At 44.1% G+C, this 19,431-nt stretch overlaps 1 protein-coding gene across 2 annotated transcripts in view; it reads right to left on the reverse strand.

Annotated features, from left to right (window-relative positions):
* The window catches only part of map3k5 (mitogen-activated protein kinase kinase kinase 5), a 244,049-nt gene that overhangs the window by 119,230 nt on the left and 105,388 nt on the right, over positions 1-19,431 (reverse strand). For both annotated transcript variants that reach the window (XR_005460938.1, XM_038799442.1), the window contains exons 10-16: positions 17,664-17,817; positions 15,082-15,189; positions 14,906-14,955; positions 13,649-13,744; positions 12,176-12,257; positions 3,538-3,671; positions 165-292 (exon numbers count right to left, since the gene is read on the reverse strand). Coding sequence is in view for 1 of the 2 variants with exons in the window: in XM_038799442.1 (XP_038655370.1) it covers positions 165-292; positions 3,538-3,671; positions 12,176-12,257; positions 13,649-13,744; positions 14,906-14,955; positions 15,082-15,189; positions 17,664-17,817 (752 nt within the window). In the remaining variant the exon portion in view is untranslated. The remainder of the gene's footprint in view (positions 1-164; positions 293-3,537; positions 3,672-12,175; positions 12,258-13,648; positions 13,745-14,905; positions 14,956-15,081; positions 15,190-17,663; positions 17,818-19,431) is intronic.

Raw genomic sequence — 19,431 nt, forward strand, 5'->3', positions numbered from 1 at the left:
GAAGGTGCGGAGGATTCCGCACCTTTGGGGTGGCCTGACGCCGGAGTGGTTCACGCCACTCCGCCCCGCCGGGACCCCCCACCGCGCCGGGTACGGGAGAATCCCGCCCCTAGAGTCTGGACTTCCATTTAACTACATGTTGAATGGAATATAAACAAACTTACCTCCAGGAACCTGCTCCATAAAGATCTTAATGAAACCGTTTTCACTAATAGAGCCCAGGTATTGTACAATGTTCTTGTGCTTGAGGTGTTTATGAAGAGCAATTTCTTCATGGAGGGGCTGGGAATACCTACAAACATTGACAGAAACAAAGCCTATTAATAACTGGAATCACGAGTAAACATTTTTCACCCAATTTTCAAGCGTTTCAAAAAATAGACGGGTAGAAAAATCTACATATAGAAATTAGAGCCCATAGAATTGATTTAGGAACTTATTAAGTCTTCTCGTCCATCAATAGCATCGAGATGTTTAGACAACATTTCAGTCTGCCACTAGCAGTGGGTTTGCATGAGGAGCAGCTGCCCGCCATACAGATCAGTGTCTGTGTGGAGTCTGCACCTTCTCCCTGTGGCTGCGTGGGTTTCCTCCGGGTGCTCCGGTTTCCTCCCACAAGTCCCGAAAGACGTGCAGTTAGGTAATTTGGACATTCTGAATTCTCCCTCCGTGTACCCCAGGGGTGGGCAAACTGCGGCCCGCCAAAGGTGTTTATGCGGCCCACCAAGATCAAGTCACTAAAAAAAAAAAAATTTTTTTTTAATTTTTTATTTTTTATTTTAAGGTTAATGGGGGGGCTGTTGGGTTACTGGTATAGGGTGGATACGTTGACTTGAGTAGGGTGATCATTGCTCGGCACAACATGTGTTTCATGTGAAGTTTCTACTTTAAAATATTAATTAATAAAAATTAATTGCTTTTTTTTTTCTTTTACAAACCTTTTATTTTGGCTATTTTAAATATTAATTATTTTACTTAATATACTATGCGGCCCTTTAAAATTGTGAATTTCTGAATGTGGCCCTTGCACGGAAAAGTTTGCCCACCCCTGGTGTACCCGAACAGGCGCCAGAATGTGGCGGCTAGGGTCACTTCACAGTAACTTCATTGCAGTGTTAATGTAAGCCTACTTGTGACAATAAAGATTATTATTATTACTACATGTAATTAATTTAAATAATTACAGCCTATTCCTTGGATCCACTATCATCCTGCCGACAGGGAGCAGTTCCCCACAGCTACGGGGAGACCGCCAGCTTCGTGGAGACAAAGAACAAAAAAAATATAGCACAGGAACAGGCCCTTCGGCCCTCCAAGCCTGCGCTGACCATGGTACCTGCCTAAACTAAAACCATATGCACTTAGAGTCCGTATCCTTCCATTCCCACCCTATTCATATTTTTGCCTAGATGTCCCGTACCTGCTCCCACCACCTGTCCAGGCAGCGCGTTCCATACATTTACCACCCTCTGTGTAAAAGGCTTGCCTTGCACATCAGTTCTAAACCTTTCCCCACGCACTTTAAACCCATGTCCCCTAGTACTCGGCTCTCCAACCCTCGGAACGAGCATCTGATTATCTACTCTGTCCATGCCACTCATAATCTTGTAGATCTCTTATCAGGTCGCCTCTCAAGCTCCGTCATTCCAGTGAGAACAGACTGAGTTCATCTAACCTCTCCTCATAGATAATGCCCTCCATAGCAGGCAACATCCTAGTAAACCACTTCTGTACCCTCTCCAAAGCATCCAAATCCTTCTGGTAGTGTGGTGACCAGGATTGTACACAATATTCCAAATGAGGCCTAACTCAGGTCCTGTACAGCGGCAACATGACTTGCCAATTTTTATATTCAATGCCCCGACCGATGAAGGCCAGCATGCTGTATGCTTTCTTGACCACCTTATCCACATGCGTTGCCACTTTCAGTGTTCGGTGGACGTGCATGCCTAGATCTCTCTGCCTGTCAGTACTCGCAAGAGTTCTACCATTTATTGTGTAATATTGTGAGACTGCCTCCCTGAGGCATGCCATTGAGTTAACGGAGGCCTTATGGTCCAAAAAGGTCATAGGCAGGGATGGACATACCCACTGCACCACAGGCTATCTGACGTCTAACTACTTATTTATTTCTCTGAGGCTTCTTGCCCTCCTTGCTGCCGCAGCACTGCCTCCCTCTTCTTGATGCCACTGTGAGGATTCAGAGCTGCCAGCACTGTGACTTAGCTGGCACATTGAGAGCCTGCCCGCTGTATTTAATTTGGCGGCACACCTCGAGGCAGTCAGATAGGAAGTTGTCTCCAGGTTAATAGCTAAATTGGTCCCGTTTCTTAGCCCAATTTCAGGTTCCTAAAGTTCACGGTTAAATTCTGTCTAAATGTGTCAGCATGCTGACCTCAGCATCAGATAGCCAAGAGTTCAAGTCTCACTCCAGGAGGTTCAAGCACAAAGATGCCATCTTTCAAGGAGACATTAAATTAAAGCCGGTTTTCCCCCTCAGGTGAATTAAAAGATCGGATGAGACTTTTCAACAAAAAAAAGACGTCCTAACGTCTTGGGCAGTATTCATTCCATTCCTCAATCAACATTATCAAAACAGATTATTCAGTCATTATCGCATAGTTTTTTGTGGGATCTTGCTTTGCAAAATTTGGCAATGACTATATTTGGAAAGTACTTTGAGGTATCCTGACACTGCCAAAGGCTCTATGCATAGAATTTCCTTTCTTTAATTTTGATTCAGCATCACCACTGAATAACTTGCAGCACTGGTGATGAATTATTATTAGCAGCCCTAGCATAGTTAGACGGATAGTTTAGCTTGCCAAAAATGGGGTACAAATGGCTGCGTGAAAAGCTTCAACCTCACAAGCAGAAAATCTGGATGTTGTGGACTGGCTGCTCCATCCTAAAGGAATCCACTTGATTTAATATGAATTTAAATGAACAGAAAGTAAAAACAGGTGGGCTCTGTTCCAGGGTCCCTCCCTCCCCAAATAGCTGTTTTGTACTGTGCAAAGTCAATGCTTTTCACCTAAGCACCGGACATCTAAAAATCTATATGAATGTGTATCAGCCCCAGTTTCAAAAGGGCACCCCTCACTGTACCAACAAAATGATTTTCTCTTTTCCCCTAACTTACCATCCTGTTGCCCAACTGAATGGTAAATTAGAGCCAACAAGGGGCCGTGGGCCCATTTCCCCATGGGCATGAGTTGCTGGTCAAACACATTTCCTGCATGACTGCCACAGTCAGCAAACAAAAAGGGTTTCCACCCCATCAATCTGGGGAGATTTTGAAGCCACTGCAATATTTAGTATCTCAATTTTTTCTTTAAGAAACAGTGCTTTCATTCTCAGGTCTTGCTGCTAATGACACTACTCAGCATTTCCATTGTCACAAAGAAAGCAGTGGTTACCACGAGCTGGATGTTTTGGATTCTGCACCCTAAGGTTCCCTATCTTGAAAGAAAAATCAGATATCACATGAGCAGCCGAACGATTGTTTGCTTCCTCAAGGCATTCACAGTTACTTGCCTGCTGTCCCTTTCTGGGATTTCTTTGATAGCAATTCTGACCTGATTGCTAAGGTCTCTACCTGCATAGACCATTCCAAATGTCCCTTTACCCAGTACAACCTTTTCACCATTCTCATCATATTCATAATCGTACTGCAAGACACAAAAGGAGAAAGAAAAGAAAGCATGTTCACCTTGCAATTTCCCATGATTATACTTTTATTCTTTGGGTTTTTACATTTGACAAATTTCTACACATTAATAAATCCAAACATTAACAATCTTTATGCATAATTGCATACTTCCTTTTACGTAAATGTACTTCCCGTGTTAGATTTTTCCATTATCAAAGCTTATGTGTCAATTGTTCATAGTGGGAAAACACTATGTAAACATTTCAACCAACAAAACTCCACATTGGAATTTAATGACAACTACATTTAACTTACTGGGGTCAATTTAAAAAAAAAAAAATTTAGTGTACCCAATTCATTTCTTTTTCCAATTAAGGGTCAATTTAGCATGGCCAATCCACCTAACCTGCACATCTTTGGGTTGGGGGGGGGGGGGGGGGGGGGGGGGGGGGGGCACACGCAAACAAGGGAGAATGTGCAAACTCCACATACGGACAGTGACCCAGAGCCGGAATCGAATCTGGGACCTCGGTGCCATGTGGCAGCAGGTCTAATCCATTGCACCACCGTGCGGCCTTACTGGGGTCAATTTGGACTTTGAGGCACCAATCTGCAGAGTGAGCTGGCTAGCAGCCCTTTCCACATGCTCCACAGTCTTCTGCCACAGAAAAGCAGTGGCTGCCAATCCTGGATCATTTGGGTTTCTGCACCTTATGACCCGAGATCGTTTTCAGGCTAAGAATCTTGTTACTACATTATCTTCTTCTTATGTGCAGTTTTTGTGTGCGAGACGATTACCATTTTGGTGCATTGGCCTCAGCTGAATTCAGGTGAGCGGGGGATGGCAAATTGAAGTCTCAAAGTAGCTTGCTGCTCTTTGGCTTCAGGAATAATCAGCTGTTTATGATGCCAGCAGAGAGGCGCAGGCATGTACTCAGAGGAAGAGCGGGGCAAAGGATGGGAGGAGGTAGCCACAGCTCACAGAGCCAACCTAGAGCCAGCACTCATACTCCTCCTGATTTCACAAAAGGAAAATACGTTTTTAAACATGCTTTTAGCATTTCCTAATTGGATGTCCAATACAAACGGGTGCAAAGCAGTGTGTGCCCAAAAGAGAGAACCACTCATCCCAGTGGATATTACTAGATAAAATTAAGTGGTAGAGTAGCAAAGTTGTTAAGAAAGAAAAGACACGGAAGGGCAAGGTAGCACAGTGGTTAGCACTCTTGCTTCGCAGCGCCAGGGACCTGGGTTTGATTCCCGGCTTGGGTCACTGTCTATGCGGAGTCTGCACGCTCTCCCTGTGTCTGTGTGGGTTTCCTCCGGGTGCTCCGGTTTCCTCCCGCAAGTCCTGAAAGATGTGCTGTTAGGTGAATTGGACATTCTGAATTCTTCCTGTGTACCCGAAAAGGTGCCGGTGTGTGGCAACTAGGGGATTTTCACAGTAACTTAATTTCAGTGTTAATGTAAGCCTACTTGTGACAATAATAAAGATTATTATACAGCACTTTTCATGACCACCAGAGGTCCCAAAGTGCTAAACAGCCAATAAAGTACTTGTGAAGTGCCGTCACTATTGTAATGCATTCCTGTTGTAATGTAGGATAAACAAAATAATTGATTAGATGGGCACGGTAGGAGCCCAGAGTGCCCCCCCCCCCCCCCCCCCCCCACCACCACCGGCCTCCAGTGACTGAATGAGGGAAGGGGGCCACTGTGTACACAAGGAATCTGAATTTAGACCAAGAGGTGGTGTCAAAATTGAAATAAGACACCAAAAGAGTAGTTAATTCTTCAAAAGGTCAAAGGAACCTGAAAATGATATCGATCAAATTGGGGAAGTGGCGAAAACGTGGCTGATGGAAATCAATATCAGAACAAGGCTTTGATACAAAAACATTTAACAACAGTAATTCTAGTGAGAATGAAAGTAAACTGGGTGTGGTGAGAAGAGTAGAATGATGTCAGTACAGTAGTCCCCCGTTATACCGCGCTCCGCAATACCGCGGTTCGCGATATACCGCGGGGGGGCTGATGGACCCCAACTGTCAGTTGTGTCAATTTCAGCGGCCGGCTCCGGAGAGGGAAGCTGCTCTCACTGAAACAATCAGCCGGCCGCTGAAATTGACACTGCCCGCTGCTCTCTCCCTCCAATCCAACTTTTAAGTTTTAATGTTTCTGATTGGAGGGAGAGAGCAGCCGGCAGTGTCAATTTCAGCGGCCGGCTGATTGTTTCAGTGAGAGAGCAGTTTCCCTCTCTGGATCAAAGTGAGCCGGCCGCTGAAATTGACACTGCCGGCTGCTCTCTCCCTCCAATCAGAAACATTAAAACTTAAAAGTTGGATTGGAGGGAGAGAGCAGCGGGCAGTGTCAATTTCAGCGGCCGGCTCACTTTGATCCAGAGAGGGAAGCTGCTCTCTCACTGAAACAATCAGCTGGCCGCTGAAATTGACACTGCCGAGAGGGGGGGCGGGTGTTGGGGGGGGAGAAGAGTGGGGGGCGGGTGTTGGGGGGGGAGAAGAGTGGGGGGCCGGTGTTGGGGGGGGGAGAAGAGTGGGGGGCCGGTGTTGGGGGGGGGAGAAGAGGGGGGGGCGGGTGTTGGGGGGGGAGAGGAGGGGGGCGGGTGTTGGGGGGGAGAGGAGGGGGGGGCGGGTGTTGGGGGGGAGAAGAGGGGGGGCGGGTGTTGGGGGGGAGGGTGTTGGGGGGGAAGAGGAGGGGGGGGGCGGGTGTTGGGGGGGGAGAGGATGGGGGGGAGAGGGGGGGGGGGAGAGGGGGGGGAGAGGAGGGGGGGCGGGTGTTGGGGGGGAGAGGAGGGGGGGAGAGGAGGGGGGGGGAGAGGAGGGGGGGAGAGGAGGGGGGGAGAGGGGGGGGAGAGGAGGGGGGGAGAGGAGGGGGGGAGAGGAGGGGGGAGAGGGAGAGGAGGGGGGGGGGAGAGGAGGGGGGGCGGGTGTGGGGGGACCCCCCTGCGGGTGTGGGGGGGACCCCCCTGCGGGTGTTGGGGGTGAGAGGAGGGCCCTGCGGGTGTTGGGGGACGGGGGAGGAGAGGGGGGGGAGGGGGCGAGCCGGAGGGTGTGAGGTGGGCGGGGTGGGGGGGAGGGGAGAGGAGAAGACAGAGCCCAGTGGGTGTTGGGGGAGAGGAGGAGACAGAGCCCAGTGGGTGTTGGGGGAGAGGGGGCGAGCCGGAGGGTGTGGGGGGGAAGAGGGGTCTAGTTGGAGGATGTGGGGGCGAACCGGAGGGTGTGGGGGGAGAGTGGGCGAGCCGGAGGGTGTTGGGGGGGGGGGATGAGGGGGCGAGCCGGAGGGTGTTGGGGGGGGGGGGGGGGGGAGAGGGGGCGAGCCGGAGGGTGTTGGGGGGGGGGGGGAGAGGGGGCGAGCCGGAGGGTGTTGGGGGGGTAGAGGGGGCGAGCCGGAGGGTGTGGGGGGAGAGGGGTCTAGTTGGAGGATGTGGGGGGAGAGGGGGCAAGCCGGAGGAAAAAAAAAGAAATTGACACTGCCGGCTGCTCTCTCCCTCCAATCAGAAACATTAAAACTTAAAAGTTGGATTGGAGGGATGAGAGCAGCGGGCAGTGTCAATTTCAGCGGCCGGCTGATTATTTCACTGAGAGCAGCTTCTCTCCGGATCAAAGTGAGCCGGCCGCTGAAATTTTAATTGGATCCACGATGGGGGTTTTAAATTTATTTAAAAATCTATGCTAGCGCTTCCCATTGTGAGTCTACGGGGGTCTGACCTCTCCCCCCGCCCCCCGTAGACTCACAATGGGAAGCGCTAGCATAGATTTTTAAATAAATTTAAAACCCCCATCGTGGATATCCGCGGCTCAGTTACAACGCGGGTGGGGGTCTTGGACCCCAACACCCGCGTTATAAAGGGGGACTACTGTATATACGTTCACAGGACATGTACAACAGCAACTCAGGTTTAGAAGACAGCAAGAAGCTAACAGAATTCTAGGGCTGGAACTTTCCAGCCCCATCGAAATGGGACTTGCCATGGAAGGTTCAGCATTCCAGCTAAAAGACCATTGAGTTTCGGAGGGATCCGAAGATCCCAGGAGAGCCGGAAAATCCCACCCTAGGTTTTATCATAGAGGTGGAGAATATGAAAGCAAAGTGGTAATGATGTCTTATATTAAACAGTATGATCTCAGTTAGAGTATTGGTACAGTACCGGGCTCCACACTTCAGGATGGATATAGACCGGGGGCAGCACGGTGGTGCAGTGGTTAGCATTACTGCCTCACGGCACCAAGGTCCCAGGTTCAATCCCGGCTCTGGGTCATTGTCCGTGTGGAATTTGCACATTCGCCCCGTGTTTGCATAGGTTTCACCCCCACAACCCAAATGATGTGCAGGGTAGGTGGATTGGCCATGCTAAATTACCCCTTAATTGGTACTCTAAATTTATTTTTAAAAAAAGGATGGATATGGACCGACTGACTTTAGAGAGATAAAATGCAGATTCACTAGAAACACTGCCTGGTATTAGGACAATGCAGATTTTGGAGAATTATAATGGAAATGTTAAAAATGATGGAAGAATGCAACAGGGTGGAAAAAAGCAGAGGATCAGAACAAGATTAAATGGAAGAGAGAACAGAGCAAGATAAACTTACCTACGCTGTCATAAGGCTACGGAATGGCCAATAACTTTTTTAGTCTTTGTCTACTATATTTAACTACTCAAGCAAATTGAATGGCAATTCTCACAACCTATCAAACACATTTTTCTTTTTCCCTCTTCAGGCATCTTATTTTCACTTTACTCTTTTTCTAAAAGATATTTGTGGAAATATTACTTTGGACAACAGAAAATACTGCTTTTTCATATTCCATGTCAGAACCCATCACTAAAAACTCACAGCGTGTGAAACTGATTAAGTAGCTGCGGACGCATACGAGAATCAAATGACTAAAGGAAAAGAACACCTAATTGTTAACCACTCAAATGTCAGGGTGAGAACGTAGACCAAACTGAAGGTGAAAGCATTTACTTCAACTCATTTTTACAACCAGTGGATGGAAAACCCATTGATTAAAGATTGCAGCAAGAAGACAAGAAAGGTTCTCAAACAAGTGCCTACTCTTATTTATAGGCCTATAAAGCCATGAAATGATCTACAAAATCTGTCACAAGTTGCAACCCTGATGTTAAACTCAAACAGCAGGTGTCATCAAGGAGTATATAATGTGCACCACCGCACAGGGCTCAAAACCATTTCATTGAAGATCCTGAAACAAAATCCTACAGAAATGAAATTTACTAAAAAATAATAATGTTGTAACTACCGAGTTCAATGGGAAGGACTGAAGGTGGTACTGACAAGAGACTATCATGATGACCCTCAGGGACAATATGTGGAAATTAATTTGCAATGCATTTGGAATTCTGTTCCAGCCACCATTTGGAAAAGAGGAAAAGCTTTTTGAATTAACTTAACCTTACTTCCTCCTGGCTGACATCCAGGTTAGTTTAAAATCTAACTTCAGACATGCGTCTGCTTGTTGCTGTGCTTATCCAAAAAGGTATCATTCAGGCAATTTGCAGTAATAACTGAACTCTGTTTTGGAACAAATCCAACCTCATGAAACCACGATTTGGTCTGCATCAATTTGCAACATTACAGCTACAGTGCACTGCTTTGCTAGGCCCAATTTAGTTTGAAAGAAAAAATGATTCTAAATGCACATGGTATGGAAGGCATCAGTAGTGATGGTTAAATGGCTCTGATAAATCAACCATTATTGACAGCATATTTGGAAAATACAGAGAAGGATAAAGTGCAGTTAAAGTGATAAGAGTTGAAACAAGGTTGAATAAATGGGAACAATGTGGAAGAAAGGTCAATGCTTTGTTTGAACCAAACAAAATTGGGACAGAAGGAGCATTTGCTTACTTCACTGACAGGTACCAGTCAGTAAGGATTTCGCACTAAGAAAGTGACAAAAACAAAGGGCATAATTTTCAGAAAATGCACATGTCAGAGATACCCAAAAACTGAGACAATATAAAGCAAATTAATTTGAAAAAAAACAAGTTTCAAAGCATCATCCATGTATCAAAACCTCTTGAACAAATCCCTCTTTCTGTCATGCAGTACTAGACTCCCATTCTAAAGCCATTGGAGTGGACCTCACCTGATCAAAATCTTGAGTTCTAAATTCAACTCAAAATTACAATGTGTTGCAATTCCCAAAGTTAATCCCTTTTAAAGTCTAAATACACAATTAATCAATGAATCCAATTTGTGGGATTTAATCTTAATGGATACAACAACATATTTAAAAGCTGCCTTCATCATAATAGAATGACCAACGTGCTTCATAGGAGCATTCTAAAACTAAATCTCACTAAGCCACAGAAGGAGATATTAGGAGAGTTAAACAAAACTTTGGTCAAATAGATTTGTCTTGAAGGAGGAAAGCGAGGTGGTGAGATGTAGGGAGGGAATTTCAGGGCTTCAAGGCTGGGCAACTGAAGACACCGCCATCAATAGTGGAACAATTAAAATCAGAAATGCTCAAGAGGCTAGTCAGATGAGCACAGATATCTTTGACGGTTATAGGGCTGAAGGAAATCACAGAGGTCAGGAGAGGCGAGACTTGAAGAGATTTTAAAACAGGCATGGAAATTTTAAAATCAAAATATTGCTCAAGTGGAAGACAATGTTGGTCAGCAAGAAAATGGTGATAGGTGAACGGGACTTAATGAGAGATTTGGATGACCTCAAGTTTAGGGAGACAAAAAAAAGATGTGGAAGACCAGCCAGGTGTTTGTTCGAATAGTCACATCAGATGGTAGAGGGGTTTCAATAGAAGATGAGCTGAGGTGAATTAAATTCAGCTAATGAAATGGTGTTTTTGTGCGAAGAGGTTTGCTCTATAATAGAAAATATGGAGATGAGACAGGAATAAAGGCAGCAGTTCAAGTAGACAAGGTTGTAAAGAAAGCAAACGTAATGCTCTCCTTCATTGACCGAGGTTAAGCATATAACAGTAAGGATGTATAAAATACTGGTGAGGCCACAACTGGAGTATTGTGTGCAGTTCTGGTCACCACATTACAGGAAGGATGTAAATGCTCTGGAGAGAGTGCAGAGGTTTACAAGAATGTTGCCAAGGCTAAAACAAAGTGTAGCTTTGAGGAGAGTTTGGGGTTATTTTCCTTTGAAAAAGAAGGTGGAGGGGCGGCTTAATTGAGGTGTACAAAATTATGAGGGGAAGAGGTAGAGTGGACAGGATAAAATTGTTTTCCTTGGTGGAGAATTTTAGAACCAAGGGACATAGATTCAAGATAAGTGACAGAAGGTGTACAGGAGACATGAGGAAGAACTTTTTTATGCAGAGGGTAACTGAGGGTCTGGAACTTGCTTCCCAAGTTGGTGGTGGAGACAGAGACCCTAAACTTTACCTGGATCTGCACCTTTAAAATACAGGGCTATGGACTGAGTTCTGGAAGGTGGGATTAGAAAGAGCACCTGGGTGTCCGTGGGCTGACATGGACGGCTTGGGCCAAATGGCCCCCTGTTATCCTGTAACATTTCTATCGTTTTATAAATCGTATCACTGAAAAGGAAAAAATAAATTAGGTGAGAAAATGTGGAGTGTGAAACTAATTGTTGGATATTAGAACTCCTCATGATGGGCAGGAGGAGGTTGAGGTGTAAATTTAAAAAGTAAAATGTGCTGAATACAAACCCAACCTGCCACCTACAAGGGGGATCCAATCATTCCACAGTAGAGAGTTGAGATGCTCACTGATATATTTAAATAGGGCCCCAGTTGGGAGTCCAATTTGAAACTCTTTGCTGCTACATGCATTTCATAAGAGTTGGAAACTCGGCAGTGGAATGAGAAACTGCAAGCTCTCTAGGCCAAATACCTTTCTCACAATTTTTTGTGGGTCAGGAGAAGCAGCAGTACTTCCCCGGGACCGGTCAGAGGAAGCGGTTTGCCTCCTTGCCAAGCTCCAATCTCCAGCCTCTCCCCAGCCCTCTCAATTGCCGGCTTCCCTCACTCTTCAAGCCTAATCACCAGCTCTGCCAATCTTGGACCTCTTGACTCGCCCTAGCTACTGGTGACCTATTCCCTCCCAATGGCCAATGATTGTCCCCAAAAGTCACCAGTTGCACCCACTGCTACTGGTCACCTCCTTGTCTAGGCAGTCTATTCAGTCAAGTCAGTCAGTTGCCAGGCAGGAGGCAAAACAGGAGGCTGTTGATGAAGGTTCTGAATTAAGTTCAACAGGTCCTTGATGGCATGGCCTAACATCTTGAACTGTTTTCATCCACCCCAGATTTTTCTGGGCCGATGCCTTTTAAAGAGCCAGCAGGGTACAATGACCTCCTTTTATGGTCTTATGATTCCATGAAAATGAACAAGTAGCATAACCATGTAAACAAAGTAATAACATTTTCAGGTTAAGGACCTGAAACGCTAACTCAATAGATCGTTCCACAGGTGCGGTGGCTGGCTAAGTATTTTCAACACTTTCTATTTTTAATTGAAGAAAATGTTTTGCCTTACCTCCAAAGCATCTCCTTCCAAGTCTCCCTCTTCTACACCTCTTCCTACCTCATCCGTTATCGAGTTCACCATTTCACAGAATCTGAAAAATCAACATTCACAGCTGTCATATTAACTTCTAATGAAAAATGAAAAAATGAAAATTGCTGATTGTCACAAGTAGGCTTCAATGCAGTTACTGTGAAAAGCCCCTAGTTGCCACATTCCGGCGCCTGTTCGGGGAGGCTGGTACGGGAATTGAACCGTGCTGCTGGCCTGCCTTGGTCTGCTTTAAAAGCCAGCGATTTAGCCCAGTGTGCTAAACCAGCCCCTAATGAATTTCCACAATTAAAATTACAACACTTACAGTACTTCAATTATACCAATCTGTCATTCTGGAAAGAGAAATTCTGGCTGGTAACCTTGACACACCATGCTGCAATTTCTGTTCTATGCATTTCATTACGTATCCCATCACATTCTTTCCAATGTACCACACAGCCAAATTAATTCCAAAGAGGGCGAAAGTGTTACAGCAGCAAAATAATTTTTCCTTCAGCGAAACACTTCTGGGAATAGAAATGCCCAGCGCTTTACTTAGGTGGACTTAAATCTGCTTGCTCGATGATGCTCGAATGTTGTTATGTTAGGGGTGTTATTACATTGCTGTTTCTCCTTACTTTCTCAGCCAACTCAAATGAAGATGTGACAATTTCATCAAGGCATTAACAACACGTACGCAGCTCTATCCCACTTAACCAGTGCAAAAAGAAAACCTCCACAGCGATTATTTACTGAGGAAATTTGGCCAATGTTTTTAAAAATGGATGCGAGTAGTGAATGCAACCCAAAATCTTCTCATGAAAATGTTAAATATTTTATTGCTATTTGTCTTTGGATTTCATTGCAAAGCAATCTCAATGTTTTTTTCCATGTAATTTCTCAGAGGATTTTGCTGCAAATTCTGCCAAGTAACCAAAAAACAAATTAATCATCTGCTTTTTCTCCAAAGGTTCCTAATCTCCAATGGATCAAGCTGAGAATGTCATTAAAATGAAAGCTTTAAAAAATATGAACAAAACCACTTCTGTTTTTACATTGAGAAATGGCACTACAGTTTAAATTAAATCTAGGTATACTTCAATGACTCTCTCATGCATTGTAGAGAAAGAGGCACAAAACTAGCGAACCAACGAGAGCTTTAACTCTCTGAAAACTGCCTCGAGTCCTAATGGCACAGCACATTGTGTAAATTAACAATATCATGTTGAAGAGTGGAGATCATTCCTTCGCAAATCCCCACAAAACAACCTGCTGATCTCATGATCGGTTATTTATACAAAGGCGGTGGTGAACTCAAATAAGTCAGCCACACACTCTCGACGAATTCATTGATTACAGGTGGCACTGTTGGCTTCAATTTGTAGGTCATACCTTGTAGACTTCTAAGAATTTACAGGCTTCACAGAACTGAGATTGTTAAAAATTACATACCGCTTGCAGTGAAGCTCTGTGCAAAAATATATCTGAAAATCTTCCGAATTATGCAGAACATACAGGAAGCAACAACGTTCGTCACATTTTGAAACGCTGAAATATCAAGAAAGAGCAATTTTAAGCAATCCTGTACCACATTTTGTTCGCCCCAGGAGGTTGCAATTTAGTGCATCATTTTACTTAAATCGCCAGTGCACAAGTAAGCATTTGGGGCACAGACTACATGCAAATGAACCTGCTGAAACTGCACTTGTGTTAATTCGTCTTTCTGAGTTCTCACAGAGCCCATCACCCCACTCCCTGTCAACTCAGTCATTACAAAAATGTTGTTCAGTACTACTCTCAGTTTCCTCTTTCAGCCCATGTTATTTCAGACGATGGGTGCAAACTGTAACAAGTGTAGGAAGTGCAATTAATACACAATCAAAATTTGCTGGCTCTACAATCTTTCTGTGTGACAAGACAGCATCAAATCTAATTGTATACATGACTTCCACTGAGTCTATCAATTCATTTACAACAAGCATTAGTTGTGAAGCTTGTATCGGTTTTTAAAAAATTAGACAGGATTACAAAAAATTGCCGGATTACCTAGAAAGATTGCAAATCAGATCTTGTGAGTTTAAGCAAAAGAACTCCCTTCTCCCGCATATTCCTGACATAAATAATGAACTTGATCAAATGTTGGTTGTGAAAACTGAAGACGATTGTAACAGAAGTTCTCAGATTCAAAAAGGATAAATCAGAAAAGTGTTCAGGACAATGTGTCTCTCAAAAACGGACAATATTCTTCACTGATCATGCTTCTGGTTGTTAGGAGGATCCTTAACTATTACCTCAAAATGTTGAATTTTTAAAAATTTTTAAACAAAACGTCAAGCAGAAACACTATTCTATCTGAATCGAATTTGGGGATAATTCTGTTTCAACATGTACTTGACATTTCTGTAATTTTTCTAATCTTTACCGCAATAAACATTCTTTCAAAATTTCCCTTGGTGTGGTACATCTGGTCGAGAGTGACTAAAATATAATGGTATTTGTTTTAAATCATTCCGTCTGATAAATACAGGCCATGAATCAGTTACTACATATTCCTATTAATAGCTATAAATGGGGAAAGGGAACTGATCATTTCTTCCAAACTGAAAGAATCATTGCATTGGCTGCGCTGAGCTTTATGTTGCATCTATTACACTAATTAGAGGGGCACGAAGGCTTGTAGTGCAAGTGGTAGAACAGCCAGTCACTGACCTTACACCCCTAATAGTTGCAGCATTGAAGTTCCATTCGTATATGCCATTCTGTGGTACACAACACGTTGGACACATGGGGGGGGAAGGGGAAAGAAATACAAACACATGTTACAGCTAGAGAATTATGAATACTGAAAAAATAATTCACCGAATGTGGTATGTTCTATAAATTACCTTGTCATTTGGTGATACATGCCAAATAGACACGGTCTTCTCCTCTGCATCATTGTTTATGGATAAATAAGCAGGCTGGAAGACTTTGGTTGGCTCCAAGATTAAAACCTGGTTGGGTAAGTGTGAAAATGTCAAAGCTGTATTATTAGTGATCCAAGAGTTTGTGTACAGTCTCTCTTATCAGTGGATTAATGAAAAAGTATGAACAAATGTCAAAGTCCTGGCTCTCCACCTGATTAGACCTGGAAAATGTCAACATTACCAAGTACTTGTCTATCACGTCCCATTATTAATGTGAATACCATTCACGTAACTATGTGTGTTGATCATTTATCAAGTACAAATAAACACAGCGTGCTCATTTTATCATGCAACATGCTTCAACTAGTTAATCAGACCTCAAGTAATCTGATGCACACTGCTGTCCGCCAGTCAGCAATTGAATCATGGGCCAAATTTTCAGCTTTCAGCCGAGTGGTAACCGAGCAGAGTGAATAATAGAATTGCTACAACCCAGGAGGCCGCCACTCGGTCAGTCATGTCTGTGCTGGGCCTCTGACAGAGGAATTCACTTGCCGCCACTCCTGTGCCATTTCCCCCATAATACTGCAATACTTTCCTTTTCAGACATGACCCAATTCCCTTTTGAAAACTTCAATTGAACCTGCCTCCACCACACTTATCAGGAAGTGCATTCCAAGTCCTAAATTTGTGTGAAAAGGTTTTAATTCATGTCATCATAATTTATTTTGCCAATGATCTTAAATCTATCCCTTGGATTATTGATCCTTCAACCAATGTCTTCCTATCTACTCCTTCCAGACCCCTCAGGATTTTAAATATCTCTATGAAATCTCTTCTTAATCGTCGCTTCTCAAAAGGAGAAGTTCAATTTCTCAAGTCCATCCACAAAACTGAAGTTCCTCATTCCCTGGAATCTTTTCTAATACCTTCACATCCTTCCTAAAGTGTGCTGCCCTGAAGCAGACGCAATACTCCCAGTGAGACCACACCGCTGATTTTAACTGCTTGGGAATCTGGCAGATTCTATAATGGACAGGCAAACTGCTCCGCCAGATTACTGCCCTGCTTTTTGAAGTGAAGATTACCCCACTAACATTTGAGGAAAGGTGGGGGAAGGGTATGACTGTCATAAACCCTTGTTCATTTTGCTTCTCACAACTGTGCATGTTTCTACAAGGACACTGTTATTCTGCTTCTTGCTAGTTTATCTTCCCCAATTACAAAGCTGCATCTTCACATCTGAAAATAAAAACATTCCCGAACAATGGTCCCCACTGGCTTGGTACAGGGTTGCACAAAAACTGCAGTGCAAACTCTATCGAGGAAACTGTGATAGTCCTTACATACAATGGGTTTCATATTGTTACCAGGACACATCTGATTAGAATTAAGAGGTGAACATCTTGATTGTTTATTATTATTAACTAAATTCTACCAGCCAGCGTAAGTGGCAACTAATGGGCTTCCAAATTTGCATTGTGGCTTGGGTCCCCAATAGGGGTTTTATATTTCTGGTGTACAATTGTGCTCCTTATTTCTGACACCAGCCTCTGATTCTATGTACACTTTATTTCCTCCAAATCCCAACATGCTCTGGAGGGACCAACGTTGGAAGTTACCCAGTTGGCTTTTATTTTATTTATTCATTCATGATGTGTGGGTGTTGCTGGCTAGGCCAGCATTTATTGGCCATCCCCTATTGCCCTTGAGAAGCTGGTGGTGGGCTGCTTTTTTGAATCCCGACAGTCCATGTGGTGTAGGTACAGCCACAGGGTTCTAAAGGAGTGAGTTCCAGGATTTTGACCCTGGTCAATGGCAACCCCTAGGATTGATAGTGGGGGATTCAGCGATGTCATTGAACGTCATAGGGATATGGTTAGATTTTCTCTTGTTGGAAATGGTGATTGCCTGGCACTTGTGTGGTGCCAATGCCACTTGGTATATCGGCCCAAGCCTGAATGTTGTCAAGACCTTGCTGCATACGGACACTGAATGCTTCAGTATCTGAGGATATGCAAATGCTGAACATTCTGCCAGTGAACATTCCAACCGTTGGCCTTTTAATGGAGGGAAAGTCATTGACGAAGCAGCTGAAGATGGCTGGGTGCAAGACACTACCACGTTGAGCTCCTGCAGTGATGTCCTGGAACGGAGATGATTGACCACCAACAACCATGACCAGCTTCTTTTGTTCTAAGTATGACTCTAACCAGTGGACAGTTTTCCCGATTCCTATTGACCAGTTTTTCTAGGGCTCCTTGAGGTTACACTCGGTCAAATACTGCTTTGATTTTAACGGCAGTCACTCCCGCCCCACCTCTGGCGTTCAGCTCTTTTGTCCATGCTTGGTGCAAGGCTGCAATGAGATCAGGAGCTGAGTGACCCTGGCAGAACAGCTGATCTCAATACTTATATACTCAATCCAAAACTTTTTGAGGACTGCATCCTTAAATTGGACGTATGTGTGCGCAAGTTTGCACATGTGTGTTTGTGTAGGTGCATGTGGGAGCACGAGGCTAAAGAAACACAAATAAAACATTAAAATTAAAACTACATACAGGAAATCGAACCAATGACACAGCTTCATTGGTGGCTTCAACAATGAAATCCATCCAAAAGTCCATCCTTTCCTGACATTCAGGAGGTTGCTCTGGAGTCTGTTTCTTGAAACGTTGGTATATATGAATGGTTTGTACAACAGATTTCAGATACCTACAAATGCAGACAGCAGCAAAATAAAAGCTGATCAGGAACATACAACAGTTCTGTCATGTCAACAGAGTTTTTAAAATCCCAACCAATACCGTGCTTAGGCTAAACTACTAGTTTCAGGCAATAGTTTTCAACTTATGGAAAGGTTATGTCGCAAAACAACTGACTGGATTCTCCATGTTCCACCCTTTCAATCGCTCGTGAGTTTAATATAAAAAAAAACTTATCTGGAGACCCCCCTTCAGTATAATATAATTGATGCTAGAACATAAAATTAACCCCATTCTTCCATTCCATGGACTATCCCAGGATAAGCTGGAAATTATTATTGGGCTCATCAATCTGCTTTCTGGAAGACAGGAAAAACCTCACAATTTAGAACCTCATAGTAAGCTAGCAGGAAGTATAAAAACTGAGAACAGAGCTCCTGTATAAGGTAAAAAGGAATAATTTAATGGTTACAGCATACAAGGCGACCACCTGGCACATTATGTCAATGCTGGCTCTCTGCAAGAACTCAGCTGGTCCCACTCTCCTGCCCTTTTCGCAAAGCCCTACATCATTTCATCTCTGCTGCTGGTTATCCAATTCCCTTTTGAAAGTCACACCTGAATCTACCTCCACCACACCCTCAGGCAGTGCATTCCAGACCCTAAGCACTCACCGCATTAAAAATAGTCATATAGCACAGAAAGAGGTCCTTCGGCCCATTGTGCCCACCTATTCCTTCTAATACCATTTTCCAGAACTTGGTCCATGGCCTTATCTGCTACGGCGTATAAAGTGCTCATCAAAATACTTCTTAAATGTTATGCGAGTGCCGCCTCTACAACCCTTTCAGGCAGCGTTTCCAGATTTCCATCAACTCCTGGGTATCAAATCCCCTTGAAAGCTCCTTAGATCTATGCATCCTATTATTGACCTCTTTACTAAGGGGAAAAGTTTCTTCCTATCTACATACTTCATACTTTTGCCTTCCTCATTCTGGTCTCCCCCCAGCCTTCACGGTTTTGAGAACAACCCCAAGCTAACCAGCCTCTCTTCAAAAGCTTAAACGCTCCAGCCCACGCAATATCTGGTGAATCTCCTATGCACCCTTTACAGAATCATAGAATCCCTACAGTGCAGAAGGAGGCCATTCGGCTAATGTCCCTTCAGCTGTAATCCTGACATGTTGCCAGCATTGGTAAAGAGGAGATCTGTCACCTAGGTGATGCACCAAGTGTGATTAGTGAGCACCAATACAGTTTTATGAAGGGGAAAATCATGTATGACAAACCTATTTGAGTTTTTGGAGGATGTAACAAGCATGGTAAGCTAAAGGGAAACAAGTGGCTGTAATACATTTGGATCTTCAAAAGGCACTCGATAAGATGTCACACTGAGGTTTCTGCTCAACACAAAAGGGATCATGGGGTTGAGGCTAATATATTAGAATCATCGACTCGTGACAGCACAGGAAGGTGGCAATTGGGCCACTTCCCTGCATTTACCCCATAAGCCCGGCAATTGTCTTCACCTCAGATAATTATCCAATTCTCTTTGGAAAGCCACAATTAAACCCATCTCCACCACAGTCTCAGGCAGTGCATTCCAGATCCTGATCACTCACGG

This window comes from Scyliorhinus canicula, chromosome 6 (assembly GCF_902713615.1).
Source record: "Scyliorhinus canicula chromosome 6, sScyCan1.1, whole genome shotgun sequence".
In the NCBI taxonomy this organism is placed as follows: domain Eukaryota; kingdom Metazoa; phylum Chordata; class Chondrichthyes; order Carcharhiniformes; family Scyliorhinidae; genus Scyliorhinus; species Scyliorhinus canicula.